Source organism: Colobus angolensis, unplaced genomic scaffold, assembly GCF_000951035.1.
Source record: "Colobus angolensis palliatus isolate OR3802 unplaced genomic scaffold, Cang.pa_1.0 Scaffold128, whole genome shotgun sequence".
NCBI classification, from domain to species: Eukaryota; Metazoa; Chordata; class Mammalia; order Primates; family Cercopithecidae; genus Colobus; species Colobus angolensis.
Window position 1 is genome coordinate 2,523,444 of NW_012114030.1, and position 12,479 is coordinate 2,535,922.

Sequence of the window (12,479 nt, forward strand, 5' to 3'; positions counted from 1 at the left end):
GGTCTCGATCTCCTGACCTCGTGATCCGCCCGCCTCGGCCTCCCAAAGTGCTGGGATTACAGGCTTGAGCCACCGCGCCCGGCCCTTTTTCTTGTTTTCTACTGTGCAACCCATTTCAGTGCCAGCAGCCTATGGACATAGAGGCCAGGCAATGGTTCGGGGCTACAGTTTGCTCTGGCATGGGGTACTATGAGAGGCCCAGGGAATCTGGCCCATCATAAATCCAAACCCATGCGTTGTTTTAAATTTATTTTGGGTCGGGCAAGGTGGCTCACACCTGTAATCCCAGCAATTTGGGAGGCTGAAGCAGGCAGATCACCTGAGACCAGGAGTTCGAGACCAGCCTGGCCAACATGGTGAAACCCTGTCTCTACTAAAAATGCAAAAATTAATTGGCCTGTAATCCCAGCTACTCGGAAGGCTGAGACAGAGTGAGACTCCGTCTCAAAAACACAAAAAACAAAAACAAAAACAAAAACAAATCAGCCGGGAATGGTGGCAGATGCCTATAATCCCAGCTACTTAGGAGGCTGAGGCAGGAGAATTGCTTGAACATGGGAGGTGGAGGTTGCAGTGAGCCGAGATCACATCATTGCACTCCAGCCTGGGTGACAAGAGTGAGACTGTCTCAAAAGAATAGTAATAAAATAGTAATAATAAATAAAAATAGTAACAAAAAATAAATAAATTTATTTATTTATGTAGAGACAGGGTCTCGCTATGGTGCCCAGGCTGGTCTTCCCATCCTAGCCTCAAGCAACCCTTCCACCTCTGCCTCTTGAAGTGCTGAGATTAGGCATGAGCCGCCATGCCTGGATAGGTAAATCCTTCTGTCCATTTTTGCCAGCCAATGAATGGCAGAGAAAAGGGACAAGTAAACAGGCACTTGCAGTCCAGTGTCAACTGGTGCTATCATGGGAAGATAGGCTCTTCTCAGATGTGATGTTTAAGTTGGGTCTTGAAGGTAAAGTTGGGGTTGGGGAAGTGTGGAGAGAGCCCCTAAAGCTGCATTCCAGGGTCAGTAGTACTTGCAGATGTTCCCTGGGGTGGAATGAGGGGACAAAAAGGTTTTGGAAGTGAGGTTAAAGTATCCAAGGTAGCAAAGCCTTGAGGGCTTAGAGGGGAAGGATGGAGCTGACATCCGTAGGGAGCTGGAACTCATAGTGGTAGACCTGGAGCTGAGGCAAAGGAGATGGGACTGACTTCATTTCTTAGCTTGGGTGACTACAGGACAGTCTCACTGATATGAGGGGTGCAGGATGAAGAGCAAGACAGGAGCTGAAGTGGGGGCAATTGTTATACCCCAGCCTGGACATGCTAAACATTAGGTCAGCATGAGGGAGGGGACTGGCAATAACAGCTTAGAGATATCAGGTCTGGAGTCCATGACACCATGTCCATAAGAAAGCACTCAAGAAGAGTCTTGAAAGTGGCTGGGCACGGTGGCTCACGCCAGTAATCCCAGCACTTTGGGAGGCCAAGGGAGGAGGATCACTTGAGGCCAGGAGTTCAAGACCAATTTGGGCAACATGGTGAAACCTGTCTCCACTAAAAATAAGGAAAAACAGCCAGAGATAGGGGACCAGCTAAGCATCTTATCTGGGAAATCTAGAGGAAAGTGTTTCAGGGAGAGTGGGCGATCAGCTGCTGCTCTGGTGCCCGCTGCATTTGTCATGAGGGCGGGGAAAGTGGCGAGAGCTGTTTCAGTGGAGGGGGGTGAAAACCAGCCAGGAGGCAAGGTTGTAAATGGGACAGTGGGGAAGCAGAGTGGGGGAATACAGCCAACCCTTTGAAGAGGCTGCTCGAGGTTTGATGGTTTCACTTTTGTCAACAGGGAAGGGACTCATATGCTTTCTGCACAGGAAGAAAGGGCTAATGAAGAGAAGCTGATCATACAGAAGGGAAAGCAGACACCCAATTAAGGAGAGGAAGGAATCAGGGCTTCGTAAGGATGCAGATCCCATTATCACTGGAGAGCCAGAAGAAAGGCGGGTTTGGGTACATAATCTGATGCACTGTTTTACCTGGGAAATAAGAATGGGGGTCACTGGATAAGAAACGTAAGAGAGTGAGGCCAGGAAAAGAGAATGCCTCATTTTACTGATGTGCAGACTGGCTCAGAGAGGCAGCAAATCAGCGATCACTGTAGATTCTGAAAGCACAGATGTCCTCTGGTGTACGTGGGGGACTATTTCCAGGACACACCCCACCGTGTTCACAAATCCACGCATACTCAAGCCCGTCAGCCCTGCGGAACCCACGTATAGGAAAAGCTGGTCCTCCACATACATGGGTTTTGCATCCCATAAATACCGTATTATTGAACCATGTTTGGTTGAAAAAAATTCAACCAAATGTGGACTCACGCAACTCAAACCTGTGCTGTTCAAGGGTCAACTGTAGTTTAAAAGTCCTTTCCCCTGCATTAGCCTACCCTGTGACGGACGCAGTCAGAGGTATCTCAGAAAAAAGTGATGTGCCCAAAGTCACAGAACAGGCAAATCTTACACACTCAACACTATCTTTTTTTTTTTTTTTTTTGAGACGGAATCTCGCTCTGTCGCCCAGGCTGGAGTGCAGTGGCATGATCTTGGCTCACTGCAACCTCTGACTCCTGGGTTCAAGCAATTTTCCCTGCCTCAGCCTCTGGAGTAGCTGGGATTATAGCCGCCCACTACCACGCCCAGCTAATTTTTGTATTTTTAGTAGAGATGGGGTTTCACTATGTTGGCTGGGTTGGTCTCGAACTCCTGACATCAGGTGATCCACCTGCCTCGGCCTCTCAAAGTGCTGGGATTACAGGCGTGAGCCACCGCGCTCGACCCTCAACATTATCTTTAGGTGGAGAGGAAAAACAATAAATTGGCCTTGGTGTGGCAGCCTTGGTGTGGGTAGCCTTTACTTCTACCAAGGAGGAAGCCCTGTTTCACCCCACATCAGAGACCTGACCCTGATTTCCTGCTCTAGGCCCATGATAGTTGAGTTAAAAAGGCAAAAAAGGCAAATATAGGTGCGGTGATTCACGCCTATAGTCCCAGCACTTTGGGAGGCTGAGGTGAACGTATCATGAGGTCCGGAGATTGAGACCAGTCTGGCCAACACAGTGAAACCCCATTTCTACTAAAATTACAAAAATTAGCTGGATATGGTGGCATGCACCTGTAATCCCAGCTACTTGGGAGGCTGAGGCAGGAAAATCACTGGAACCGAGAAGGTAGAGGTTGCAGTGAGCCGAGATCACGCCACTGCACTCCAGCCTGGGTGACAGAGCGAGACTCAGTCTCAACACTATATATAAATAATAATAATAAAAAAAGGCAAATGGCTGGGCGCGGTGGCTCGGGCCTGTAATCCCAGCACTCTGGGAGGCCAAAGTGGGCAGATCACCTAAGGTCGGAAGTTCAAGACCAGCCTGGCCAACAGGGTGAAACCCCATCTCTACTAAAAATACAAAAAATTAGCTGGGCACAGTGGCGGGCACCTGTAGTCCCAGCTACTTGGGAGGTTGAGGCAGGAGAATGGTGTGAACCCAGGAGGCGGAGCTTGCAGTGAGCTGAGATCGCACCACTGCACTTCAGCCTGGGAGAAAGAGTGAGACTCCATCTCAAAAAAATTAAAAAAAAAAAACTGGGCGTGATGGTGGGTGCCTGTAATCCCAGCTGCTGGGAGGCTAAGGCATGAGAATCACTTGAACTCAGGAGGCAGAGGTTGCAGAGAGCTGAGATCACACCGCTGTACTCCAGCCAGGCCAACAAGAGTGGGATTCTGTCTTACAAAAAAAAAAAGGAAAACAGGTAATAACAATAACCACAAACTTACCAAATGTGCTTTACTACGTGCCAGGCCCCACCCTGAGCATTCACATAACTTATTGAAACCTCACAACCCTATTGGGCAGGTACTATTCTTTTTATTTTATAGACAAGGAAGCTGAAGTGCAGAAAGATTAATTTGAGTAATGTCATCCAGCTTGCAAGTGTCAAAGATGGCATCTGAACCCAGACAGCCTGGCTCCAGCATCTGGACTCTTATAGCCTCCAATCTCTAAAAGGAGGGGGAAGGAACTTACATGACATCCTACTGGGAATTTGCTAAAAACCAGATCTGTCTGCCCTGCAGGCAAAAGGTAAAAACAGGGAAACACGAGAATGGGGCTCAGAGGGACCCCTGGTCCCCTCGCCATCACCTGCTGAGACAGAGAGCCTCCCTGGGCATCCAGGAAGAATCTAGAAGTTATTGCCCAAAATCATTTTACTGGGAGAGCAAACACCAGGAGGCTACCTTCTAGAGGTTGCTGGGCCTCAGACCTTAAGAAGTGGAGACCTCAGGTCCACGATCTATTTGGAAAAGACTAGAAAAAGGCTCCAGAGCCAGGCCACCCTCTGCTCTTCAGACACCACCCTGAGTTGCAAGTCCTGTGGCCACCTTTCTAGGTTGAGGTCTGGCCCGTGGAGTCACCGGGAAGGTCCGCAGGCCCCACAGCCTGGTCTTCAGAGATGGCACCATGGGGCAATTCTGTATACTTGCGGGAAGAGCTGCGGGCCAGATGGGCTGGGTAGCGTTGCCGGTTGATGTCCATTTTGGAGAGCACTGCTAGCGGCAGATCCACACGGCAGCGCGCTGCTAATGCCACCAAGTAGATGAGGACGTCACTAAGCTCCTCTTGAAGGGCTAACCGTTCCCTGGGGGACCAGCCTTGGGGGCCAGGTTCTCCATCGGTTTTCCACTGACTAGGGGCGGAACACAGACAGACACACACTCAGATGTAACATGGGACAATGGGCTCTGCCAGTCTTTGCAGTAATAACACCCACCTCCAACGATGACCCAACCCATCTGGGCCCTGGGAAGAGTCAGGTGGGGAAGAGAGCCCAACAGATGATACCAAGATGTCTGTGTCTCTCCCTGGGCCAAGGAGTGGCCAAAAGAACATTTCATTTGTTGAGACAAAGCTTTGAGGCCCAATTCTAATTCTCCCCAGCCCTAGCCATCACCACCCCAGACCAAACCTCGGACCTGGACCACTGCAGAAGCCTCCCCACTCATCTCCCTGCTAACTCATCTTTTACTCCTGCCCAGACCATCTTTTCTTTTTTTTGAGACAGAGTCTCGCTCTGTCACCCAGGCTGGAGTGGAGTGCAATGGCGCGATCTCACTGCAACCTCCACCTCCTGGGTTCAAGTGATTCTCCTGCCTCAGCCTTCCGAGTAGCTGGGATTACAGGCATATGACGCCATGCCCAGCTAATTTTGTTTTTCTAGGAGAGAAGGGTTTTGCCATATTGGCCAGGCTGGTCTCGAACTCCTGACCTCAGGTGATCTGCCCTCCTCGGCCTCTCAAAGTGCTAGGATTACAGACATGAGCCACCGCACCCAGCACAGACCATCTTTTAAAATCACAAATCAGGCCGGGCGCAGTGGCTGACGCCTGTAATCCCAGCACTTTGGTAAGCTGAAGCGGGTGGATTACGAGGTCAGGAGTTCAAGACCAGCCTGGTGAAGACAGTGAAACCCCGTCTCTATTAAATAAACAAAAAAATTAGTTGGGCGTGGTGGTGGGCACCTATAATCCCAGGTACTCGGGAGGTTGAGGCAGATAAATTCTTGAACCGGGAAGCAGAGGTTTCAGTGAGCTGAGATCGCACCACTGCATTCCAGCCTGGGCGACAGAGCAAGACTCCGTCTCAAAAAAAACAAAAAACAAAACAAAACAAAAATCTGCTGGGTGGTGTGGCTTATGCCTGTAATCCCAGCACTTTGGGAAGCTGAGGTGGGTAGATCACCTGAGGTCAGGATTCGAGAATGGCCTGGCCAACATGGTGAAACCCCATCTCTACTGAAAATACAAAGTAGCCAGGTGTGGTGGCACATGCCTGTAATCTCAGCTACTGGGGAGCCTGAGGCAGGAGAATCACTTGAACCTGGGAGGCAGAGGTTGCAGTGACCTGCCATCACACCCTCACGCCATCACACTCCAGACTGGGCAACAAGAGCAGAACTCTGTCTCAAAACAAACAAACAAACAAAAAACCCCACAAATGACGTTTTTCCCCTTCTCTGCTAAAATCCAAACTGTGCTTGGAATATAATCTAAACTCCCGACAAAGCCCTCCTGTCCTGCATGGGCTGATGCCTGCCTTTTCCAATGCCCCTGCCCACCACTCTCACTCCCCACCTAAGGCCACTCTGGCTTGTTCTGCCTTGCACACAGGCCAAGCTGTCACAGGGCCTTTGCACTCACTACTCCCTCCGCCTTGAATGCTTCCCCATCCCCCAGCATTCCCCAGGCTAGCTCCTTCCTGTTATTTAGGGCTCAGCCTAGATGTCACCTCCTGGCTCGTCACCTTGTGGTTTTTTTTTTTAAGACAGTCTCGCTCTGTCACCCAGGCTGGAGTGCAGTGGTACAATCTCGGCTCACTGTGCAAGTTCTGCCTCCCGGGTTCACGCCAGTCTCCTGCCTCAGCCTTCCAAGTAGCTGGGACTACAGGGGCCTGCCTGGCTAATTTTTTTGTATTTTTAGTAGAGATGGGGTTTCACCGTGTTAGCCAGGATGGTCTTGATCTCCTGACCTCGTGATCCACCTGCCTGGACCTCCTGAAATGCTGGGATTACAGGCATGAGCCACAGTGCCCAGCTGGTTTTTTTTTTTTTTTTTTTGAGACAGAGTCTCGTTGTCGCCCAAGCTGGAGTGCAATGGCGTGATCTCGGCTCACTGCTATCTCTGCCTCCCGAGTTCAAGCAATTCTCCTGCCTCAGCCTCCCAAGTAGCTGGAACTACAGGCGCCTGCAACCACATCCGGCTAATTTTTGCATTTTTAGTAGAGACAGGGTTTTGGGATGTTGGCCAGGCTGGTCTTTTTTGTTTTGTTTTGTTTTTTGAGACGGAGTTTTGCTCTGTCACCCTGGCTGGAATGCAGTGGCACAATCTTGGCTTACTGCAACCTCCGCCTCCGGGGTTCAAACGATTCTCCTGCCTCAGCCTCCAGAGGAGCTGGGACTACAGGGGCGTGCCACCATGCCCAGCTAATGGTTGTATTTTTTAGCAAAGACAGGGTTTCACTATGTTGGCCAGGCTGGTCTTAAACTCCTGACCTCAAGTGATCTGCCTGCTTTGGCCTCCCAAAATGCTGGGATTACAGGCGTGAGTCACCGCACCTGGCCCTTTTTTGTTTTTTTAAGACAGAGTCTTGCTCTGTCACCCAGGCTGGAGTGCAGTGGTGCGATCTTGGCTAACTGTAATCTCTGCCTCCCGGGTTCAAGTGATTCTTGTGCCTCAGCCTCTTGAGTAGCTGGGATTACAGACGTCCGCCACCATGCCTGGCTAAGTTTTGTATTTTTAGTAGAGAATAGCTGGGTGTCTCTACTGGGTATTGTCCAGGTTGGGTTTCACCATGTTGGCCAGACTGGGTCATCACCTTGTGTTCTTTTTCTCATAGAACTTGTCATAATTCCACATCTTCTAATATGAAATTACTGATGTACTGTCAACCTCCTTCCACTGTGAAGGCGGAAACCTTTCTGCCTTGTTCCAGGCCATATCTCGATTCTAGAAGACCTAGCACATAGGTGATGTTCATAAATCTGTCATGAGGTCATGTGCAGTGGTTCAACCTGTAACCCCAGTGCTGTGGGGGGTGAGGCAAGTGAATCACTTGAGACCAGGAGTTTGAGACCAGCCTGGGCAACAACAGCGAGATATCCCACCTCCATAAAAAATAAAAATAAATTAGCCAGGCTGGGTGGTGGCGCACGCCTGTAGACCCAGCTACTCGGGAGGCTGAGGTGGGAGGATCGTTGGAGCTCCTTGGGCTGCAGTGAGCTATGATCACATCACTACACTCCAGCCTCGGCAACAAAGTGAGACCCTTTCTCTTAAAAAAAATGACTGTTCTGGTCTAGGGCTCATCACCTCTTGCCTGGTCTACACGAGCCAACTCTCTGGTGTCCCCTGCCCCATTCTCTCAGTGATCCATCCAATCCACCCTGTAGACACAGTGATCTTTCCAACACTCGTAACTGGTCAGGGCTTCTGTCCAAACTCTCCATCATGCTCTAGCCCTGATCCTATCTTTGTGGGTTCATCTCCCAGCCCTCTCCTCCACAGCCCTAGCACTCATCCAACACATGCCTGTTGAGTGCCTACTATGCACTGGGCACTTGGGGCACATCAGAAAGAACAGATTCCAAATCCCTGATTTTTCCCGAGAAGATTACACTGAAGGAGCATCAGATTCTCCCTGAATTGAACTTGCCCTATCTTGCCTCACTGCCCCTGCAAATGTAGTCCCCATGTCTGGAATGCCACAGGCAGGTCCTCTACGGAATACCTTCCTTTCTGCCCCAGAGGCAGAGGAAAAGGGTTGTTGGGCCGGCCGTGGTGGCTCACTCTTGTAATCCCAGCACTTTGGGAGATCAAGGCGGGTGGATCACCTGAGGTCAGGAGTTCGAGACTAGCCTGACCAATATGGTGGAACCACTAAAAATACAAAAATTAGCCAGGCGTGGTGGGGAGCACCTGTAGTTCCAGCTGCTCGGGAGGCTGAGGCAGAATTGTTTAAACCTGGGAGATGGATGTTGCAGTGAGCCGAGATCAGGCCACTGCACTCCAGCCTGGGCGACAGAGTGAGACTCCATCTCAAAAAAAAAAGGGTTGTTGCCACTACTTCTTGCTAGATGGGACCTACCCTGCTGCTTTGACACCTCACACCTCTGTCTTCCAGGAGGCTGGGTGCCCCTAGAGAGCAGGGACCTGTGAGTCCTTTCTGCATCCCCGACAACAGCAAAGAGCCTTGCAATAAGGAGAGGAAATTGAACCCATGAATGTTTGAAGACCAAATAAATGCTCCCCTCCCCCACAACTCAGACTCTACCAGGAAGCTTTCCATCTACTTACAAGAGTTCTGCCAGCTCCCCCACTTCCCCGACCAAGGCCAGGAGGAGGTTCCGAGGCTGATGGAACTGTTCCCAGTCTCGTTCTGCAGCAAACTCGGCATGGAGGCGACGACTGAAACAGGACAAAGGCGTGTAAGCCCAAGTCTCAGGGTTAGAGAGTGATGCAGGGCCCAAAGGCAGCTACCCCAGTAGTATGTAATGGGGGCCTGGAATCAGGAGATTCTGCAACTAATTCATTGGATGGTATTGTGCAGGTCGTTTCCTCTTTCCGGAACTTGGTCCCTCATCTATAAAACGGGCGTGCCCCTGGGCTGCCCTTAACATCTCGCCAAATGTAACAAACCTCTCTTCATTATTCCATCTCCTGCTGCTACTTCTGCAGTTTCTTTCCTCCACCTGGAATCGCCGCACATCAAAATCCAATTTCTCTTACAGAAGGCAGTCCCACAGGCCCTTCTTCTAAGAAGCCTTTCTTGACCTCCTCCAGCAAGAAATAACCTCTCCCACCTCTCAGCACACCATCTGCCCCTCTCGTACGCCCGGCGCCTGCAGAGCAGAGGCGGTATCGGGTGCCGGTATCTTCCCAGGGCTAGGCTGAAGGGCGTTCCTAGTGATCACTCGGGGCCACCACCCCATTTCCCTTGCCTCAGGTATGCACCGCTGCGCCCATTTTGCAGATGAGGTAAGAAAGCTCGCCCAGGGACAGCCCGCAGAGCCAGGACCCGAGCCCCGCTGCCAGCCCGCTTCCCGACCACATGCAGGAACCCTCCCCAAAACGCGGGAGAAAGGGGCGACTTCCCCACCCCGAGCTGGGCCAGGCCTGCTTACATGTCCTCGAGCGTGGGTTCCGGGCTGAAGCTGAACCGGCCGGAAGCAGCAGTGTCCTCTCCCCCCGGGTCTCCACGAATCTCCCCGCCGGCCACAGACATGCCGCCCACCCGCTGCAGCCGCGACTGCCCGGAAGACCCACGCGCCACGCTGGAAGCCCCGCCTCCAGAGCTCTGATCAATTACAGGCGTTCTCTTTTGCCTCACGGGGCGGATCCTGAGTAAGGAGACCAGTGACTTTTGTGGAGTTTGCTACAGCCCGCCCCTTCCCTCACTGGACCAATCTGAGGGAGCTTCAAGCGCGCGCTCCAGTCTTAGGCCGTGGAATTCTTCCGCTAGGCCCTGCGTCTTAAAGGTATAGGTACCAATTCGACTCGGGGAAGAGACGAAGGGCAGAGGGCGGGGAAGCGCAGACGCGTCGCTTCTTTTATGGGCTCCAGAGGGCGCCAAAGCGAAATGGCGGCGGAAAAGGGCCTGCCAGGTGGAAAACCCTACAAATGAAAGGCCCTATGCATAGATATTAAATCTCTCAGGGCTTAAGGACATTGAGAACCCTCGAGGCCAACCCCCACACTATTTGGATGGGATTGAAGGGGAAGAGTGGAGTAAGATCAGGCCACAGTAGTACTTCAGCTCCCCGCTGTCGCTGTGTCCTGTGGTTGAAACGATGGAGGGCGCCCCATCCCTGTCCGAAGGAAGGTAATAGGCCCCAGCGCAGCGTACATTGCTCTGAAACACTTGGCCTATTATGGTCTGGCCTGTGCCGGCCTCTCCAGCCTCATGGGTCCCGAGCACGGCTTCTTCACCCCACACACTAGAACTCCAGGCTCACTCACACCAGGGAATATGCGAGGTGGCGAGTCACAGAGTTGCTGCTTTCAAATCAGAACCACTGAGTTATTGGCCATGGGAGAAGCAGAGATCTTTATGAAACCCTAGAACAGGTGTAGTCTTGTAAAGAATGATTTATTATTGTACCCTTATTAGGGCTACTATCTCTGATTTCCACATGTTTAAAGAGGCTTCCAGCTTGGTGGAAGTGAAAGCGTAAGAAAGTGTAGGAAAAGGCAGAGTCAGATTTTGGAAATTAAAATCCCAAGGCTGTGACAATTGCAATTCTAGGTATATGCCCTAGAGAAACTAATGAATATGTGCAGAGAGACACATGCAAGAAGTTCATTACAGTTTTGTTTCTTTTTTTTCTTTTCTTTTTTTTTTTTTTTTGAGACGGAGTCTTGCTCTGTTGCCCAGGCTGGAGTGCACTGGCCGGATCTCAGCTCACTGCAAGCTCCGCCTCCCGGGTTCCTGCCATTCTCCTGCCTCAGCCTCCCGAGTAGCTGGGACTACGGACGCCCGCCACCTCGCCCGGCTAGTTTTTTGTATTTTTTAGTAGAGACGGGGTTTCACCGTGTTAGCCAGGATGGTCTAGATCTCCTGACCTCGTGATCCGCCCGTCTCGGCCTCCCAAAGTGCTGGGATTACAGGCTTGAGCCACCGCGCCCGGCCACAGTTTTGTTTCTAAGAGTGAAAAAAATTGAAAATAAAATGACTATCAACGGAAGAATGGGTACATGGAGGTATATTTATACAAATGATATTATCTAGCCGTCAAAATTGGATACATGCAACAGAAATGAGTTTAAACCGGTTTTAGCGAGAAAAAGAAATCTATTATTTTTGTTTTTTTAAGTTTTTGTAGAGACAGGGTTTCACCATGTTGCCTAGGCCGGTCTTGAACCAGAACTGCTGGATTGGGCTCTAGCAATCCTCCTGCTTCGGCCTCCCGAATAGCTGGAATTACAGGCATGAGCCACCCCCACCGGCCAAAAGGAATTTATTATAAGGATACAAGAGTGTCTTTAGAATACAGTGGGACCTCAGGAATGAACTGGAACTGGGGTAGCTATTTTAAGCATTTTACATATTTATCCTCATAGCAACTGATTTAATCCTCACAACAACCCTATATGGTAGGTAATATTGTTGTCATCCCCATTTTAAAGATAAGGAAACTGAGAGGTTAAATAACTTGACAGCTAGTAAAGTGGTGGAGCCGGCATCAAATCCAGGCAGTTTGGCTTCACAGTCTGTTGTTAGACCCTATGATGTATTGCCTGAAATGGTGATAAATATTATGAAAAAAATAAATGTGACTGTATTTTAAATACTATGAAAGGCTGGGCATAGTGGCTCACGCTTGTAATCCTAGCACTTTGGGAGGGCAAGGTGGGTGGATCACTTGAGGTCAGGAGTTTGTCGAGACCAGCCTGAGCAATATGGTGAAACCCTGTCTCTATTAAAAATACAAACTTAGCTGAGTGTGATGGTGCACATCTGTAGTCCCAGCTACTCGGGAGGCTGAGGCATGAGAATCGCTTGAACCTGAGAGATGGAGGTTGCAGTGAGCCAAGATCATGCCACTGTTCTCTAGCCTGGGTGACAAAGCAAGACCCTGTCTCAAAAAAAAAAAAAAAAAACCTGGGCATGGGGGTGCACACCTGTGGTCCCAGCTACTTGGGAGGCTGAGGTGGGAGGATCACCTGAGCCTAGGAAGGTCAAGCCTGCAGTAAGACATGATTACGCCACTGCACTGCAGCCTGGGCAACAGAGTGAGACCCTTTCTCAATAGATATTTACATACATACTGTGAAAAGTGACTGGAGGCATGTTTAGATTGCATAGTCCAGGAAGATATATAGTAAGCACTGTCGGTTACCTACTTAATTGCTCTTTTTCCTCTTCTCCAGTCTTTTTTTTTTTT

General features: G+C 50.4%; 2 protein-coding genes across 2 annotated transcripts in view; one reads left to right on the plus strand and one right to left on the minus strand.

Moving 5' to 3' along the window:
• Positions 1–9,439, plus strand: part of ZNF771 (zinc finger protein 771) — a 21,385-nt gene extending 11,946 nt beyond the window's left edge. Inside the window, exon 3 of the mRNA XM_011933579.1 lies at positions 8,720–9,439. Coding sequence (XP_011788969.1) covers positions 8,720–8,737 — 18 coding nt within the window. The 3' untranslated portion in view covers positions 8,738–9,439. The remainder of the gene's footprint in view (positions 1–8,719) is intronic.
• On the minus strand, positions 3,891–9,909 carry DCTPP1 (dCTP pyrophosphatase 1). Its single transcript, XM_011933578.1, has 3 exons — positions 9,720–9,909; positions 8,893–9,003; positions 3,891–4,730 (listed from the first exon to the last, which is right to left on the minus strand). The coding sequence occupies exons 1-3, from the start codon at positions 9,818–9,820 to the stop codon at positions 4,430–4,432; spliced, it is 513 nt and encodes a 170-aa protein (XP_011788968.1). The 5' UTR covers positions 9,821–9,909; the 3' UTR covers positions 3,891–4,429.
• Between the last annotated feature and the right edge of the window lie 2,570 nt (positions 9,910–12,479).